Consider the following 14,619-nt stretch of genomic DNA (forward strand, 5'->3'; position numbering starts at 1 on the left):
GGTGTGCAAAAAGATATGGTGACTGTTATCCCACTCCACAAAGGGGGAGCCACGACAGACCCCGGGAACTACCGCCTCATTAGCCTGACGATCCTGGTCTGCAAAGGCCATGGAACGTATCATCATTGAACTCATAAACAAAGACATTGGAAATCTCCAAACTCTGGACCCCACCCAGTTTGGGTTTGTAAAAGGCAGATCATGTCTCCTAAATCTGAGAGACTTCTTTGAAGCAGTCACCAAAGCCATAGATGAGGGTAAGGTGGCTCACACAGCCTATCTAGATCTAGTCAAGGATTTCAATACCATTCCCCACTCTGGAATTATAGATAAACTCACTAAACAAAGTATAAATCCCTATGTCACAAGATGGGTTGCCAACTGGCTCATGGACAGACCCCACACTGTGAAAGTAGCAGACTCCAAATCCGACTTCAGACCAGTGACAAGTGGAGTACCACAGGGTTCAGTTCTGGGTCCTACCCTGTTTGGTATCTACTTCTCTGAAGTACAGGGCAACACAGAAGGTCTTTAGCTAATGAAGTTTGCAGATGACTGCAAACTGGAAGCCATAATCAAAACTCCTAATGATGTGGGCATCCTACAAAAGGGCCTCACTGAGACAGATGCCTGGTGTCAAAGCCATGGCCTGAAGCTCAATGCCAAAAAGTGCATAGTCATCCCCTTTGGTAAAAACTCTGTACCCATAAACTACCACATAGGTGGTAGTCTACTTAACACCGACAGTGTGATGAGACCTTGGGACACAGGTGGACAGTAGTCTCTCTTTTGATAATCACATCTCCACAGTAGTCAGAAAATCCTTCTACATGACACACCTCATCACAAAAGGTTTCTCATCCGGAAAAAAAGAGGTCATTGTTCCCCTCTACTCATCACTCATTAGATCCATTATAGAATACAGTGCCCCTTTTGGTATGTACCTCACAAGACATCTACAACTGGAGAGGCCACAGAAATACCTCACAAAGAGGATTACTGGCCTCAAACAGATACTGTACGCAGACTGTCTCAAAAAACTCCAGCTTTACTTCGTCACATATCGCCTACTCAGACGCAATCTCTGCCTAACATACAAAGCTATGTCAAACCCAGAGCTGTTGGACATGCTCCACTTAAAGAAATCCCAATCCCTCTGAACTACATGCTGTAGGGACCTAAACCTTGTCACCACAATAAACAGAACATGTTGGAGGGATAGATTCCTGTCACAGAGACTTCCCATACTCTGGAACAGACTACCTATCTATGTCACTCACAACTCCTCATTAGCACTCCAAGAAAAATCTTGATGATTGGATGGGAAAAAGGAAATTCACCCCGAAAATCACTTCTGTGGCTCTGCTCAACAGGGGCACAGAAAAATAATTTTCTTGGGTGGCGAAAGCCAGGGTACCTTTTTGGCTAGGCTTATATAGGCTCCAGGGCCAATAGCCTAGTACCTACCTATGAACCAGTACTCCCCTCTATTAGAATGCTGAGGGAAGAAAACTGGCAGGTCAATAGATTGGTTAATGGAAAATCCAGAAATGACCTTGGGCAAGAAAGAAGGGTCAGTATGAAGGGACACTCTATACATGTGGAAGATCAAGTAAGGTCTCTTGACACTCAAGGCCTGCAGCTCAGATACTCTTCTCGCTGAGGTAAGTGCTACTAGAAGTAAGGTTTTCCATGACAAAAATTTTAAATCACATGAATCAAAGGGCTCAAAAGGAGCACCTGTGAGAGATTGAAGCACCACAGTCAAGTCCCAGGGTACTAAGGGAGGCTTGACCAGAGGTTTAACGTGTACTACTCCTTTCAAAAATGTCTTGCATAAGCGGTGTGACATAATCGAAGAATTATCAAATCCATTATGAAAATTGGCGATAGCTGCTAAATGTACAGTGATTGTCGATCCTGAGGCTCCTGCATGTAAAAGAGTCGTCCGGTATTGAAGAATCTTTTGAACAGACAGAGAAGGGAATCTATGTTCTGGATCTTTGGCCCAAATATAAAACCTAGTCCATTTACTAGAATAAACTTTCCTGGTGGAAGGTTTGTGTGAAGCTAGAAGAATTTCACGAACAGGAGATGGGATGTCAGGCAGCCTGGCAATCATTGGAAGTGGAGGAACCAAGCTTCAGACTGTGGAAATTCGGATGAATCAGTCCCTGAGGATCAGATAACAGGTGTTAGGAATGATCCAGGATCCAAGGGCTGTGAATCAGATGAGGCCATAGAAATGGGACCCAGACTTGACAGGGCCAACAGGGGGCAATGAAGATCACTGCTTCTCAACCTCTGAGATTTCTGGAGAAATTTTGGAATGAGGGGAAAAGGCATACAGAAGACCCAGGGGCCAATCGTGCATTAGAGCGTCCCTTGGGGTTTCCCCTGGAGAGGGGATCAAGGCAAAGTAGCCTTTGCATTTGTTGTTTGAGGAGAAGCAAACAGGTTGCAGCAAGGCTTGACCCAGTGTCTGAAGATCCGATCTGCTGTTACAGGGTTGAGGGACCACTCATGAGGCATCAGGATGTTCCTGCTCAGATTGCCCGCAATAAGGCTGGAACTCCCGAGAATGTGCGTTGCTTTAAGAAAGCGGTTGGAAGCTATCACCCAGTGCCAAATCCTTATGGCTTCCTGACACAGGGGGTAAGTCCTGGATCTGCCTTGCTTGTTGATAGACCAGATTGCCATGTTTGAATGAATTGCAATGGTCCCAGAAGGTAGGGATGGCATGGAACGCTTGCACCACTAACAGAACTGCCCTCAGTTCCAGGACATTTATGTGCAAATTTGCTTCCATGGGGGACCAGGTGCCTTGGACAGTCTTTCCCTGGAAATGCCCCCCCCCCACCCTAACAGGGAAGCATCCGTGGTCACTGTGGCCGTGGAAGACAGCACTGTTGACACCAAAGATTCATTTGTGGCTTCATCCACCATAGCATTTCTTCCTTGCAACGGTTTGCAAGACATATCATGTGGTCAAGTGGGTGAGTTAAAAACGACCATTGTGTGGAAAGGAGCCACTGCAGGATTCTCATGTGCAGCCTCACCAGTGGTACTAATGTAATGGCAGCTGCCACAGAGCCTAAGAGTTGCAGTACAAGGTGTGCTGGTACACAGGTCTGAGAAAGGTGGTCTTGGATTTGGTGTCTTATTTTCGAAAGCTTGTGAGGGGGTAGAGAAGCTTGACAAGATGATGTGTTGAAGACTGCTCCAATAAATTCCAGTGTCTTTTTTGGGGACATTTGAGATTTTTCCTTGTTGATTGCAATCCCCAAGTAGAGCGCGAGACCTTGAGTGTAAGAGAGGCTACGGACTAGGAGATTCCTGGTCGGAGTGGTAAGGAGCCAATTGTCTAGATACCGAAACACCTGGAATCCTTGTAGTCAAAAATGACCTACCACAACTGCCATACATTTGGTGAACACTCGGGGGGGGGGGGGCTGTCGAGAGGCCAAATGGCAGTGCCCTGAACTGGTAGTGATTGGCTCCCAGCCAGAAGTGGAGAAACCTCCAGGAGTGGTGATCCATCTTTATGTGGTAGTACGCATCCTGGAGTTCTATAGAGCACATCCAGTTGTCCCTCCCTAGGAAGGAGAGAATTTATTGTACCATGACCATCCGGAATTTTTGAGGTTTGATAAATTTGTTCAATAAGCTGAGATCCAGGATTGGTCTCCAGTCCCCTGTCATTTTTGGCATTAAAAAGAGCCTAGAGTAAAACCCGGGTCCTGTCTGGTGGGACTGGTTGGATGACTCTTTCTTAGCAGCTTTTCTATTTCTAAGGCTGCTAATTCCCTCTGATTGGGTGGTACATTGAGGATTCGTTTGACGGGTCTGGGAGTTAAATCGAATGGTATTTGGTAGCCTCTGGATATTACTCTCTGCACCCAAACATCGGTAGTAATAAGTTGCCAGGCTGGTAGGTGCAGAGAAAAATGACCCCCGACTGCTTCCAGAGGAAAGCAATTGGGCCGCTGCTCAGGAGCGCTGGTAGGGTCTGCTGCAGAAAGAATCTCTAGCGTCCTGGTTACATGGACCCCCCTACCCCAAAAGGGGCATCTTCCAGATGAGTTGCCCCCTCTGCCCTGGGGGGATTGCTCACCACGAGCATCATGAAAAGATCCTTAGGATTTCTTGAACCACATTTTTCCTCCCTTCTGGTTCCTGGAGTAGGACCTCTGGGGGTTGGAAAAGTGTATGCCCACAGCAGACAAGGTCTTTCCATCTTTCTCACTTCGTGCAAGTGTCTCTCGTACTTTGGGTCCAAAAAGTGCAGATTCGTCAACAGGTGCATAGACAAAGGAAGATTTAAAGGGGTCTGCGAAGTCACACAACTGCATCCAAGCATTATGTCTCAGGACAATGCCTGATGCAGCAGCTCGAGCTGCCCCCTCAGTGGTGTGAGATATCAAACACATTGAGGAGTTTGAGATGGATTCAAGGGTAGCTAGCTGCGAGGCGACAGTGTCACACACCTCATCAGGCAGTACCCCCACCAAAGAGGAAGACATTTCAGAAATTAGGTCTCTTTGGAGGCAAGTGAAGTGTGCCAGATAGTTCAGTGACTGAATGGCGGAGGTTGCTGAAGCATAGGTCCACTTCCCTAGTCTGTCCATGGTCTGAGACTCCCTGTTCGGAGGATGGACAGTAGAAATACCTTCTTACAGTACCCTCTTGGTGGCTGCTATCATGACCATGGAATCAACTGTCAAATGCTTGGACCAGTGGGGCTGGTCTTCAGGTGTAGATAAAATTTTGTCTGGCCTCTGGGGGACAGGTTCTACATTGTCCAGGCCCTTCCAGGCACACTGCACAATGAGCTTAACAAGGTCATCTGCCGGTGGGGTCACCCAGGAAGTAGATGGCTGGGCATGGAAGGCCTGCAAGAACACAGATTCCTCAGAAGAAGGGTTAGTGGACTTCCAGTCTCCCCGCTGCTTGAGGATTTAGAGAATTTCTCCGAATGAGACGTCATCTGGGGGAGACTGTGGGGACCCTTCCCCCTCATCATAATCGGAGTGTTCAGTGATAGATTCCTCAGGGGAATCAAGGTGCTTCCTCTTGCACCATTTCTTCCAGGGTGGTTCCCCAGTGGGATCTTCTGAGGAGGACTCCGGAGAAGGGGTTCCCTACAAAGGGGGGGTCTTGTGGCTCCCATGCCTGGGATCCTGAAATAGGTGTTTGGGAGCTGCATGCTGGTGGTGGTGGTGGTGGGGGTTCTGATGCTGATGCCATTGATGCTGACTGTGAGCCTGCAGAGGCAAGGATCCTCTCCATCACCTGGAAAGCAGGCCTGCTCGAGAAGGGATGGGAGCCTGGAACCGTGAAGGACAACCTCAGATCCGGAGTCACACCCTGCCCTGAGGAGCCCACGCCCAGGTGAAGAGTCCTGAGAGGACTCAAAGTCATCGGAGCCATGGACATAGATATTGCAAGCGAGAAAATAGGTGCTGGGCTAGGTACCAAGGTACGGACGGTCCAAGCACTGATCTGAGAGAGCATCGGCAAGGGTGGTCAGTGCAGACAGGGGAAAAACTGCTGTCAGAGCAGAGACAGTATGCACTGGGGTGGACATTGGTACCAAGATCTCCGGGACCTAGGTAGAGGCGGAGGAGGATAAACAGGGGAAGATGTTTTAAAAACTTTTGAGCCAAGAGGGATGGAAGGTCTAGCTGGAATGGGCAATCCCCTAGCTGCCAGAAGCTGGTCCACAACCCGCACTAGGTCTAATTCAGAAAAACTTCTGGTGGATCTAAAAGAGGCTGCTGAAGGAGAATCAGGTCTTTCTAGAAATGGGCTAAACCTCTGCCCCAAAAAAGAGTCACAAGTTGGAGAATATGTTGTCCTTGGCAGATATTCGACTTTAAGAGTCGATGGAGCCAGAGAAACTATTGGCACTGTGGCCGGAGATGGTGCCGAAGCAGGTACAGTCATAGGAGCCAATGTTGGATCCAAGGATGGCACCAAAGTCAGTGGTGCTGAGGCTGGAACCGAAATAGGGGTGAATATCATAGACGGCAATGAGGGAGAAGATATAGAGCCTGGTGCCGAAGAGGTCTGAGCCAAGGGCGCTGGATTAGCATGGAGCCGACTCTGTTCCGTAATCGAGTGACTCTGTTTTTCCTTATGTTTTTTGGTCTTTGGAGGGGGCGAGACCTCCGATCCTGATAGAGCCTCCGAAAAATGTGTCTTAATTAAACCTTTTAAAATAAGCTTAGTTTTACATTCTGCTAGTGTACGATTACTAAAATTAGCACAAATGTCACAGTCAGCTTTAATATGGTCCACGCCCAAACAGTAGACAGGAGTGTCTGAGTTGGGCATCTTACGCCCACACTTATCACACTGTTTAAATCCCAACTTAGCTTTGTCTGACATAGTAAGGCAACAAGGCTATCCTAACAGAAGAAACAAAAGAAGGGAGAGAAAAAAGTGAGAGAATACCAACAATGGTATTAAAAAATACCACAAGTGGTAAGGAAGGGCTTACCAAAGGCAGGAGAGAGGGACAGTACTAACAATGGTAGAAATTTAATTACCAAGGTAATGGGTAGGGAACAGAAGTAGGTTATAGGCGACAGTGAGAAAAGGTAAAATTGACTACAAAATAAGAAATTTTGAGGAGAAACTATATTAAAAATTACAATTTTCCACTTAGCTTTGAGAGAGATGGATAGCACGTCTGATGAGGAACGTGGCAAACGAGATCTGGCGTAACTAGGAGAGGAGCATTATGGGTAGATCTTAGCTGAGAGTTTTTGGCTGGCGCGAGCTTGTAAACAGCCTTATCGGTTCCTAGGATGGAACTGTTGTCCTAATTGTAATAAATAAAAAAAGATTTACATCATCAAATTTATATTTAGAGAAATAATATATGTGCAAGTGTCACTGGAAAGAGCATCAACAATTATATTTAACATTATCATGATACATTAATAAATAATCCAGCAAGGATTTATATAAATGAGTAAAACAAAAGATGACATGCTTAAAGTTAATACCTTAGGTTTAAATATTTTGGTTCAGAGACAATAGCGCCAACCCATCACAGCAGCTCTTACTCTGTCTGAATGCATTTTTCTGGAACTTTTTGCATTTAGCAATAGCTTTATATAGGTTATTTTTTAAGTGTACAATATGATCCACTAATTACTTAACTGGTCTATGTCCATGTGTGATTAATTAGCTGTATGTGTATACTACATTCTTAGTTATGGCTACCCATTTCTGCTGATGAAGCCCCAAGTATGGAATGAACACTTGATTATGCAATAAAACCTCTTCACCTACTATGCCATGCTTCATTTTATTTTGGACTTACAGTATATTGTAATGCTGTTGAAACAAACAGCACAGTACCTGGCATTGTTTTCTGTTCCCTTTCAAGATATGTTTGATATGACTCATCTTTCTACTGCATGTCATCACTTTTGTCTGCCATTCTTACTTCATATCAATTTCTCCTTTTTGCTGAAACTTTTTGTTTACTTAATGGTGACTTGCATAAAAGATGCTCCATTTCCAAACTCCATAACATTTCTAAGGTAAATTTGCAAAGTTCTTGACAAAATGTAACAGAATGCATATTTCAAACAATGAAAGAAATTGAATACATTTTCCAAAGGAATCTATGATGTGGCAATATTAAACTTTATGTAATGTATAACAGTTTTAAATGCATAAATAGTATTTTTGCCTTCATTATGTGGCATACCTGGGCAAACCTTGCAACACTTTCCTTCCACTTTCTGTGGATGTTCACATGGGTAATGATCTGGGCACTGGATCTTCTTGCATTCCTGTTTCGTTACATTGCAAGTACAGATCACACATTCTACGATTCCAAATGTTCGCAGGTTTGGATGCCAGGACTCCCCATGAGAGTAAGTCTTCCCATTGAAAACACACACTAAAGGATACAAAACAACATGCAACTTTATTGCAAATAGGCAGACACAATGGAAAGTGAGAAACATAAGTACTTCTGTCCCAAAATAACAGCATTTTATCAGTGACTGACAACTTAGATAAAGGATAAGTCAGAATTATTTAAGCAAGGATGAATCTGATATGCAAAAACATCTTTACCAGCTAAGAACATTTTGATCAAACACTGAAAATGACTGATTTGAATAAAACATCTTAATATCAGAAACATGCATTCTACTGACAATATCAAGTTTATTTTCAAAAAGCTTATTCTACATTTTTTTTAATTTGACATTATGAAAAATGTTCCATAAAAAAGACAAATGGAATAAAAAGAGGAAATTATTATATCACAACGTGAACAGATGAATCGACAAAAACTGCACTAGTAACCAAAAACAGCCAGGCAGCAACCAGCAGTAGTCTAATGAAGGTCTATCCCTCAGCAGTATACCAGGATAACAGGAACACACAGCTCCCAACAATGCAAATTGAATAAAACTTTATCCGATCGATGCACTTTTCGTTTCACCACACAAAACCTCTTCAGAATAAATAACTGTACCAATCCACCATAAGTATTTAAGAACAACAATGAGTAGACTATTTATTCTGAAGACGTTTCATGTGGTGAAACGAAAAGCGCTTCAATCAAATAAAGTTTTATTCAATTTGTATTTCTGGCAGCTGTGTGTTTCCTGTTTTCCTGGTATATTGCTGACGGATAGACCTTCACTGGATTACTGTTGGTGCTGCTTGGCTGTTTTTTGGTTTCTAGGGAAATTATTGTATGTCCAGGTCATGTGTTTCATTTCTTCAGTATGCAAGTTCCTCATGTAGGTGATTTTACAGTGAATTATTAGTATTTTGGTCTCAATTTTATTTATTCATGATTAACATGCTAATCTCACAACAGCAATGCTACACCATGCAAATTAAGTTCCTTATAAAGGCTAAGCAGGTCTCTCTTGAAACAATGAACTAGCAGTTTTAAAACAATTAAAAGACTGGCACCTTTTAAAACTGCATACCTTTCCACTTAAGGAGCTTATTGGCAATTACACAGTTAAATAAAAATTTTAGGAAACCTAAAAATACTGTTGGTAATATTTTATAAAAAGTAGCCTGACACAACAAACATGGGTGAAGAGAGAAAAATAATATAATACATGGGGCAAATTACAAACTTGCCAAAGATGTACAGTGGATATAACAAAATGTACACACCCCTTTTAAAATGCCATGTTTTTGTGATATAAAAAATGAGACCACAATAAATAATTTCAAAACTTTTCTCACCTTTAATGTGACCTATAACCTGTACAATTCAATTGAAAAACAAATCTGTTAGGGGGAAAAATATAAAAAATAAAAAACATACAATAAGCTGGTTGCATAAGTGCGCACACCCTTAAACTAATACTTTGTTGAAGCACCTTTTGATTTAATTACAGTATTTATTATTGGGTGCACACCTGCCATCAATTAAAGAGACTCTGATTAACCCCAAATAAAGTTCAGCTGTCCTAGTAGGATCTTCCTGACATTTACTCAGTTGCCTGCTACAGCAAAAGCCATGGTTTGCAGAGAGTTTACAAGGCATCAAAGGGATCTCATTGTTAAAAAGTATCAGTCAGAAGAAGGGTAAAAAAAATTTCCACAGTATTGGATATACCATGGAACACAGTGAAGACAGTCACCAGAAAAGTGGAGAAAATATGCAACAGTGACGTTACAAAGAACTGGACACCCGTCCAAAATTGATGAAAACTGCCAAGAGACCTACAGTAACACTGAAGGAGCTCCAGGAATTTCTAGCAAGTACAGGTTGTGTACTGCATGTGACAACAATCTCCTCTATTTTCCATATGTCTGGGCTGTAGGGTAGGGTTGCAAGACGGAAGCCTTTTCTTAAACAGAAAAACATCCAGGCCCGGGTAAAATTTGCAAAGCACTACATGAAGTCTCCCAAAAACGTGGGAAAATGTGTTATGGTCTGATGAGACCAAGGTTGAACTTTTTGCCCACAATTCCAAATGGTACGTGTGGCACAAAAACAACACTTTGCATCACCAAAAGAACACTATCCCCATGGTGAAGCATGGTGGTGGCAGTATCATGCTTTGGGGTTGCTTTTCATCAGCTGGAACTGGGGCTTTAGTCAAGGTGGAGGGAATTATGAACAGTTACAAATACCAGTCACTTTTGGCCCAAAACCTTCAGGCATCAGCTAGAAAGCTGAAGATGAAGAGGAATTTCACCTTTCAACATGACAATGACCTAAAGCATACAACCAAATCGACAAAGGAATGGCTTCACCAGAAGAAAATTTAGTTTTGGAATGGCCCAGCCAGAGCCCAGACCTAAATTCAATAGAAAATCTGTGGGGTGACCTGAAGACGGCTGTGCACAAGATATGCCCTTGCAATCTAACAGATGTGGAGCGCTTTTGCAAGGAAGAGTGGACAAATACATACAAGTCAAGATGTGCCATGCTGATAGACTCCTACCCAAGAAGGCTGAATGCTGTGATTAAATCAAAAGGTGCTTCAACAAAGTATTAGTTTAAAGGTGTGCACACTTATGCAACCAGTTTATTGTATGTTATTTATTTTTTATATTTTCCCCTAACAGGTATGTTTGTTTTTCAATTGAATTGTACAGCTTTGTAGGTCACATTAAAGGTGGGAAAAGTTTTGAAATAATTTATTGTGGTCTCGTTTTTTTATATCACAAAAACCTGGCATTTTAACAGAGGTGTGTACATTTGTGTCCACTGTATATTACATACATTAGTTTGTCTAAACTTTATTGAAAATAAATCCTGAGATAAACTGCCATGTCTTACAAAAACATCATTTAGTGAACCTGTGACAGTAATTTAGTTTTGGAAAGTTAAAATATTTTCCTTTTAACAGTTATTACAACTCTAAGCATAATTTTTTATTCAAATAGTTCCCTTATGGAAAATAGACTTATAGCTTGTACTTCAGTTTACAGCAGAAAATCTACAAATTAACACTTGCACAGTGCTGAGACCTAATGTCCACCTCTATCTTTCTGAGTCGGTGTGCTGGGCGATTAAAAATGGCTATATGCACTACACTACTTCTATTACCATAAAGGAAAATCTGTGTCAACTTCCAGGAGGATTGTTTAAGAAATATGTTTTTATAGTGCCACTACATGTAAGCCCATAAGGCAGCCCACCACAGAATCCAAAATTTTGATTATAGGAGACTACATTGTGAGACACACAGATGTCCCACTCAACAGGCTGAGGAAGGAGAGGTATATGGTCAGTGGCCCATCAGGGCCCAGGATCTGCCATATTATATACACTCTCCTGTCACTGAAGCACAAATACTAGCATGACTCAATCATGGTCCACATGTAAATGATCTGAATTGTACTTCCCTGGGCTATATGAAGAAAGACATGATGGAGCTCTCTGAGTGTATGTCCAGGACTGTATGAGCCTAGCACTGAATAGCATTCTAATTTTCCCCAAGGGTGATGCCACAATGTGAAAAAAAAAATGATTTTCATAATTGGCTTAGTTTTTGGTGTCATTCGAAGGGACCACAATATGCTTTGCCAAGGATGGTCTGTATCAGTTACCTCTAGGTGTTTGAATATTGGCTAAAACCTTTTTCACCCCCATATTGCCTTTTTAAGGCAGTGCCAAACTGATAAACCATCTGACGTAGCTAAACTACCCCAGTCCATTCTAAATATGATCCTGCTGAAAACCAGGAGTCTAAACAAAAACTCTATTCTATGTAAGCTTTTCTCATCCTAGAGAATGTAGATGTCTGTGCAGTTACTGAGACATGGTTTAAAGCCAAGGAGAGCTCCCAGGCAGGACAGGGCTATAGTGTCTTTTACATGTTTAGGCCAGCTATTGCACAGAAAGGGCAAAAGGTGGTGTTGTCTCAATTTACATAAAAAATAATCACACAGCAAGGCTGGTAAAGCAGTATGATGCACTTGAGCTCCTCCAAACACAACTTACTCTACGCAAAATCCCATACCAAATTCTTGTAAGCTATAGGTCCCCCCAAGATCCAATAAATACATACCACTTTCTTAAATGAACACACAACTCTGTTCAACCCAGCACTATATTCATGAGTGATTCAACTACCCCAGTATAGACTGGGAATCATACATGGTCTCAAACTTGCAGATTCAAAGATTCCTGGACTTTGACATGGACACCCTGGATCAACTACTCCATATGCCATAATGGAGTGCAAACATCCTTGACCTATTTCTCATCAGTGTGAGGGACCACTGCACTTCCCAGACTGTAATGTGCTCAATGGTCAGGTTGGACCATAAAGCTATCTTCTTCAAAATAAAACCGGGGACATCAGGTGACCCTGATAGTTTTATGAATTATTCCAAGGCTAGCTTCCTACTTTTAAGTGACACCCTGGCAGAATTTCAACCCCCTCTCAAAATAACAAAAAAAAATTATTCACAAAATCCTTGTACAATCATGTATGTAGCTGCATACTGGCAGCGGTACCTACCCAAACTAAGCATAGAACTACCTGTAAAGGCAAGCTACCATGGTGGAAATCCAATAGGTTGTATAACAAAAGGAAGATGATCATGGCCAAAAATAAAACGTGCTATGCCCAGCAAGGTGAGAACTCCCCCAGCCAACAAAATAAACAACTCGGGGGACTAATTAAGCCTACTAAAGCCAAAATTGAGGTAAAAGTAGACTCCCAGGCTAAATACAACCAAAAGGCATTCTTCAGCTATTTCCAAAATCTCAAAGTTAATACACAATAATGTGCAAAACTAATTGTAAATACAGCCATCTAAACTGAGCAAAAGAATATAGTAAATCTATGGAATGATAAATTCAATTCCAATTTTATCCCACTTTCCCCCTGGACACCTCTCAAGAAATAACCCCCACCACAGCTTCCCCAAATATCACTAGGGAACAGTGTCTCAATGAGCTCTCTAAAGCCAAAAGTACTGCATCAGTGGGACCCGATAACATTCCAGGATGCTTCCTTAACAAGAAGAATGACTTATTTGGCCCACTATTCAGTCATACCTCCAAACAGGCTACATGCCAAGTGAATGGAGGGCTGCAACTGTTACACCTCTGCACAAGGGTGTGGCATCCACAGACCCAGAAAACTACTGACCCATAAGCCCAACTATTTTCATACGCAAGGCCATAGAAAAAATAATCATAGAAACGATAAATATAGGAAACCTTCAGACATTGGATCCAACCCAGTTTGGTTTTGTCAAGGGCAGGTCATGCCTACACAACCTGGTGAATTTCTTCAAGAAAGTCAGCAAAGCAATGGGCAAGGCAAAATGGTGCAGACTGTCTACCTTGACCTAGCCAATGCATCTGACAATACCTCACATTATAGACAAGCTCATAAAACTAGGTATAACCCCAATGTCACCAGTCAGGATAGGCAAGCCTACCTCCACAAAAAGGTCAGTCCCTAGCAGAGTCCCCAGGTTTCAGTGTTGGGGCCGCTCCTTTTTTACATCTACTTCTCTGAATTAAAGGACAATGGCAAACTAGCCACAAACTAGCCACAGTCATAGAATCCCCAAAAAACTCCAACATCCTCCAAGAAGACATGGCACAGAATGGTGCCAGAGTAACTGACTGAAAATCAATGCCAAAAATGCATAATGATATTGTTTGGAAAGATGAGCACCTCCATAAATTACTGCATTGATAAGACTCCCCTAAAAGGTGACTCTGTGGTCAGGGATTTGGGAATGCATGTAGACAGCAGCTTGGACTGTTACCATATTGTGACTACAGTAGTAAGGAAGTCATTCCATGGTGAGCAACTTATAAGCAAGGGTATGACATTTTGGTCCAGATATATTATTGTTCCATTATACTCTTTTCTTATCAGAACAATCATTGAGTACAATACCTTCCCTCTGTTTGGAATGCACTTGATCTGGTTTATGTAATAACTGGAGCATTCTTTTAGACTCCTCACAAAAAGAATACATGATATAGAAAACATGCCCTACACGGACCACCTCAAAGTCTTATCTTTGTACTTGGCCTCCTACAAACTGCTGAGGGATGATCTATGTGTGGTCTTCAAAGCAGCCTTTGATCCAGCCCTTATAGATCTGTTGCACATTCATAAAATAAATACCAACAGAAACACTTGATCTAGGGACCTGAACATCGTCTGCAACTTAAATAAAACATGTTGGTGGGAGAGGTGTGTCTCTCAGAGACTATCCCTTCTCTGCAAATTTCTTCCCATCCATGTGAAGCAGAGTTCTTCCCTGAACTTATTCAAGTGCAACTTTGATCAGTGGCTGTGTAAATATAAATTTAGCCCCTGGTCTGCTACTTATATCCCTAATATAAAGAAGCTGCTTGTAAATGCTCAACCACTCAAACCCAAGTAATACCCCCTAAGAAATGAGTGGTATAATCTGTCAAATATAGTTTGGAAGCATAGTTAGGCTTAAAAGGCCCTTTAGGGTCAATAGCCTAGTAATTACCCCTGAACTAAATGGTAAATGCAATTTTTTTGCTCAACCTCTTAGATTCCCAGATTACTTAACAGATACTGATTCATTACTAATTAATACGGATAGTATATACACCTCACAGATTAGTTTTTTAGATGCATGTAAGAGCATCTCTGT

At 42.2% G+C, this 14,619-nt stretch overlaps 1 protein-coding gene across 1 annotated transcript in view; it reads right to left on the reverse strand.

Moving 5' to 3' along the window:
- Positions 1-14,619, reverse strand: part of CHRDL1 (chordin like 1) — a gene marked incomplete in the record, with an annotated part of 1,250,701 nt that overhangs the window by 500,960 nt on the left and 735,122 nt on the right. Inside the window, 1 exon segment of the mRNA XM_044057267.1 lies at positions 7,727-7,921. Within this exon segment, the coding sequence (XP_043913202.1) occupies positions 7,727-7,921 (195 nt within the window).

This window comes from Protopterus annectens, chromosome 15.part0 (genome assembly GCF_019279795.1).
Source record: "Protopterus annectens isolate FY-2018-M chromosome 15.part0, PAN1.0, whole genome shotgun sequence".
Lineage (NCBI taxonomy): Eukaryota > Metazoa > Chordata > Ceratodontiformes > Protopteridae > Protopterus > Protopterus annectens.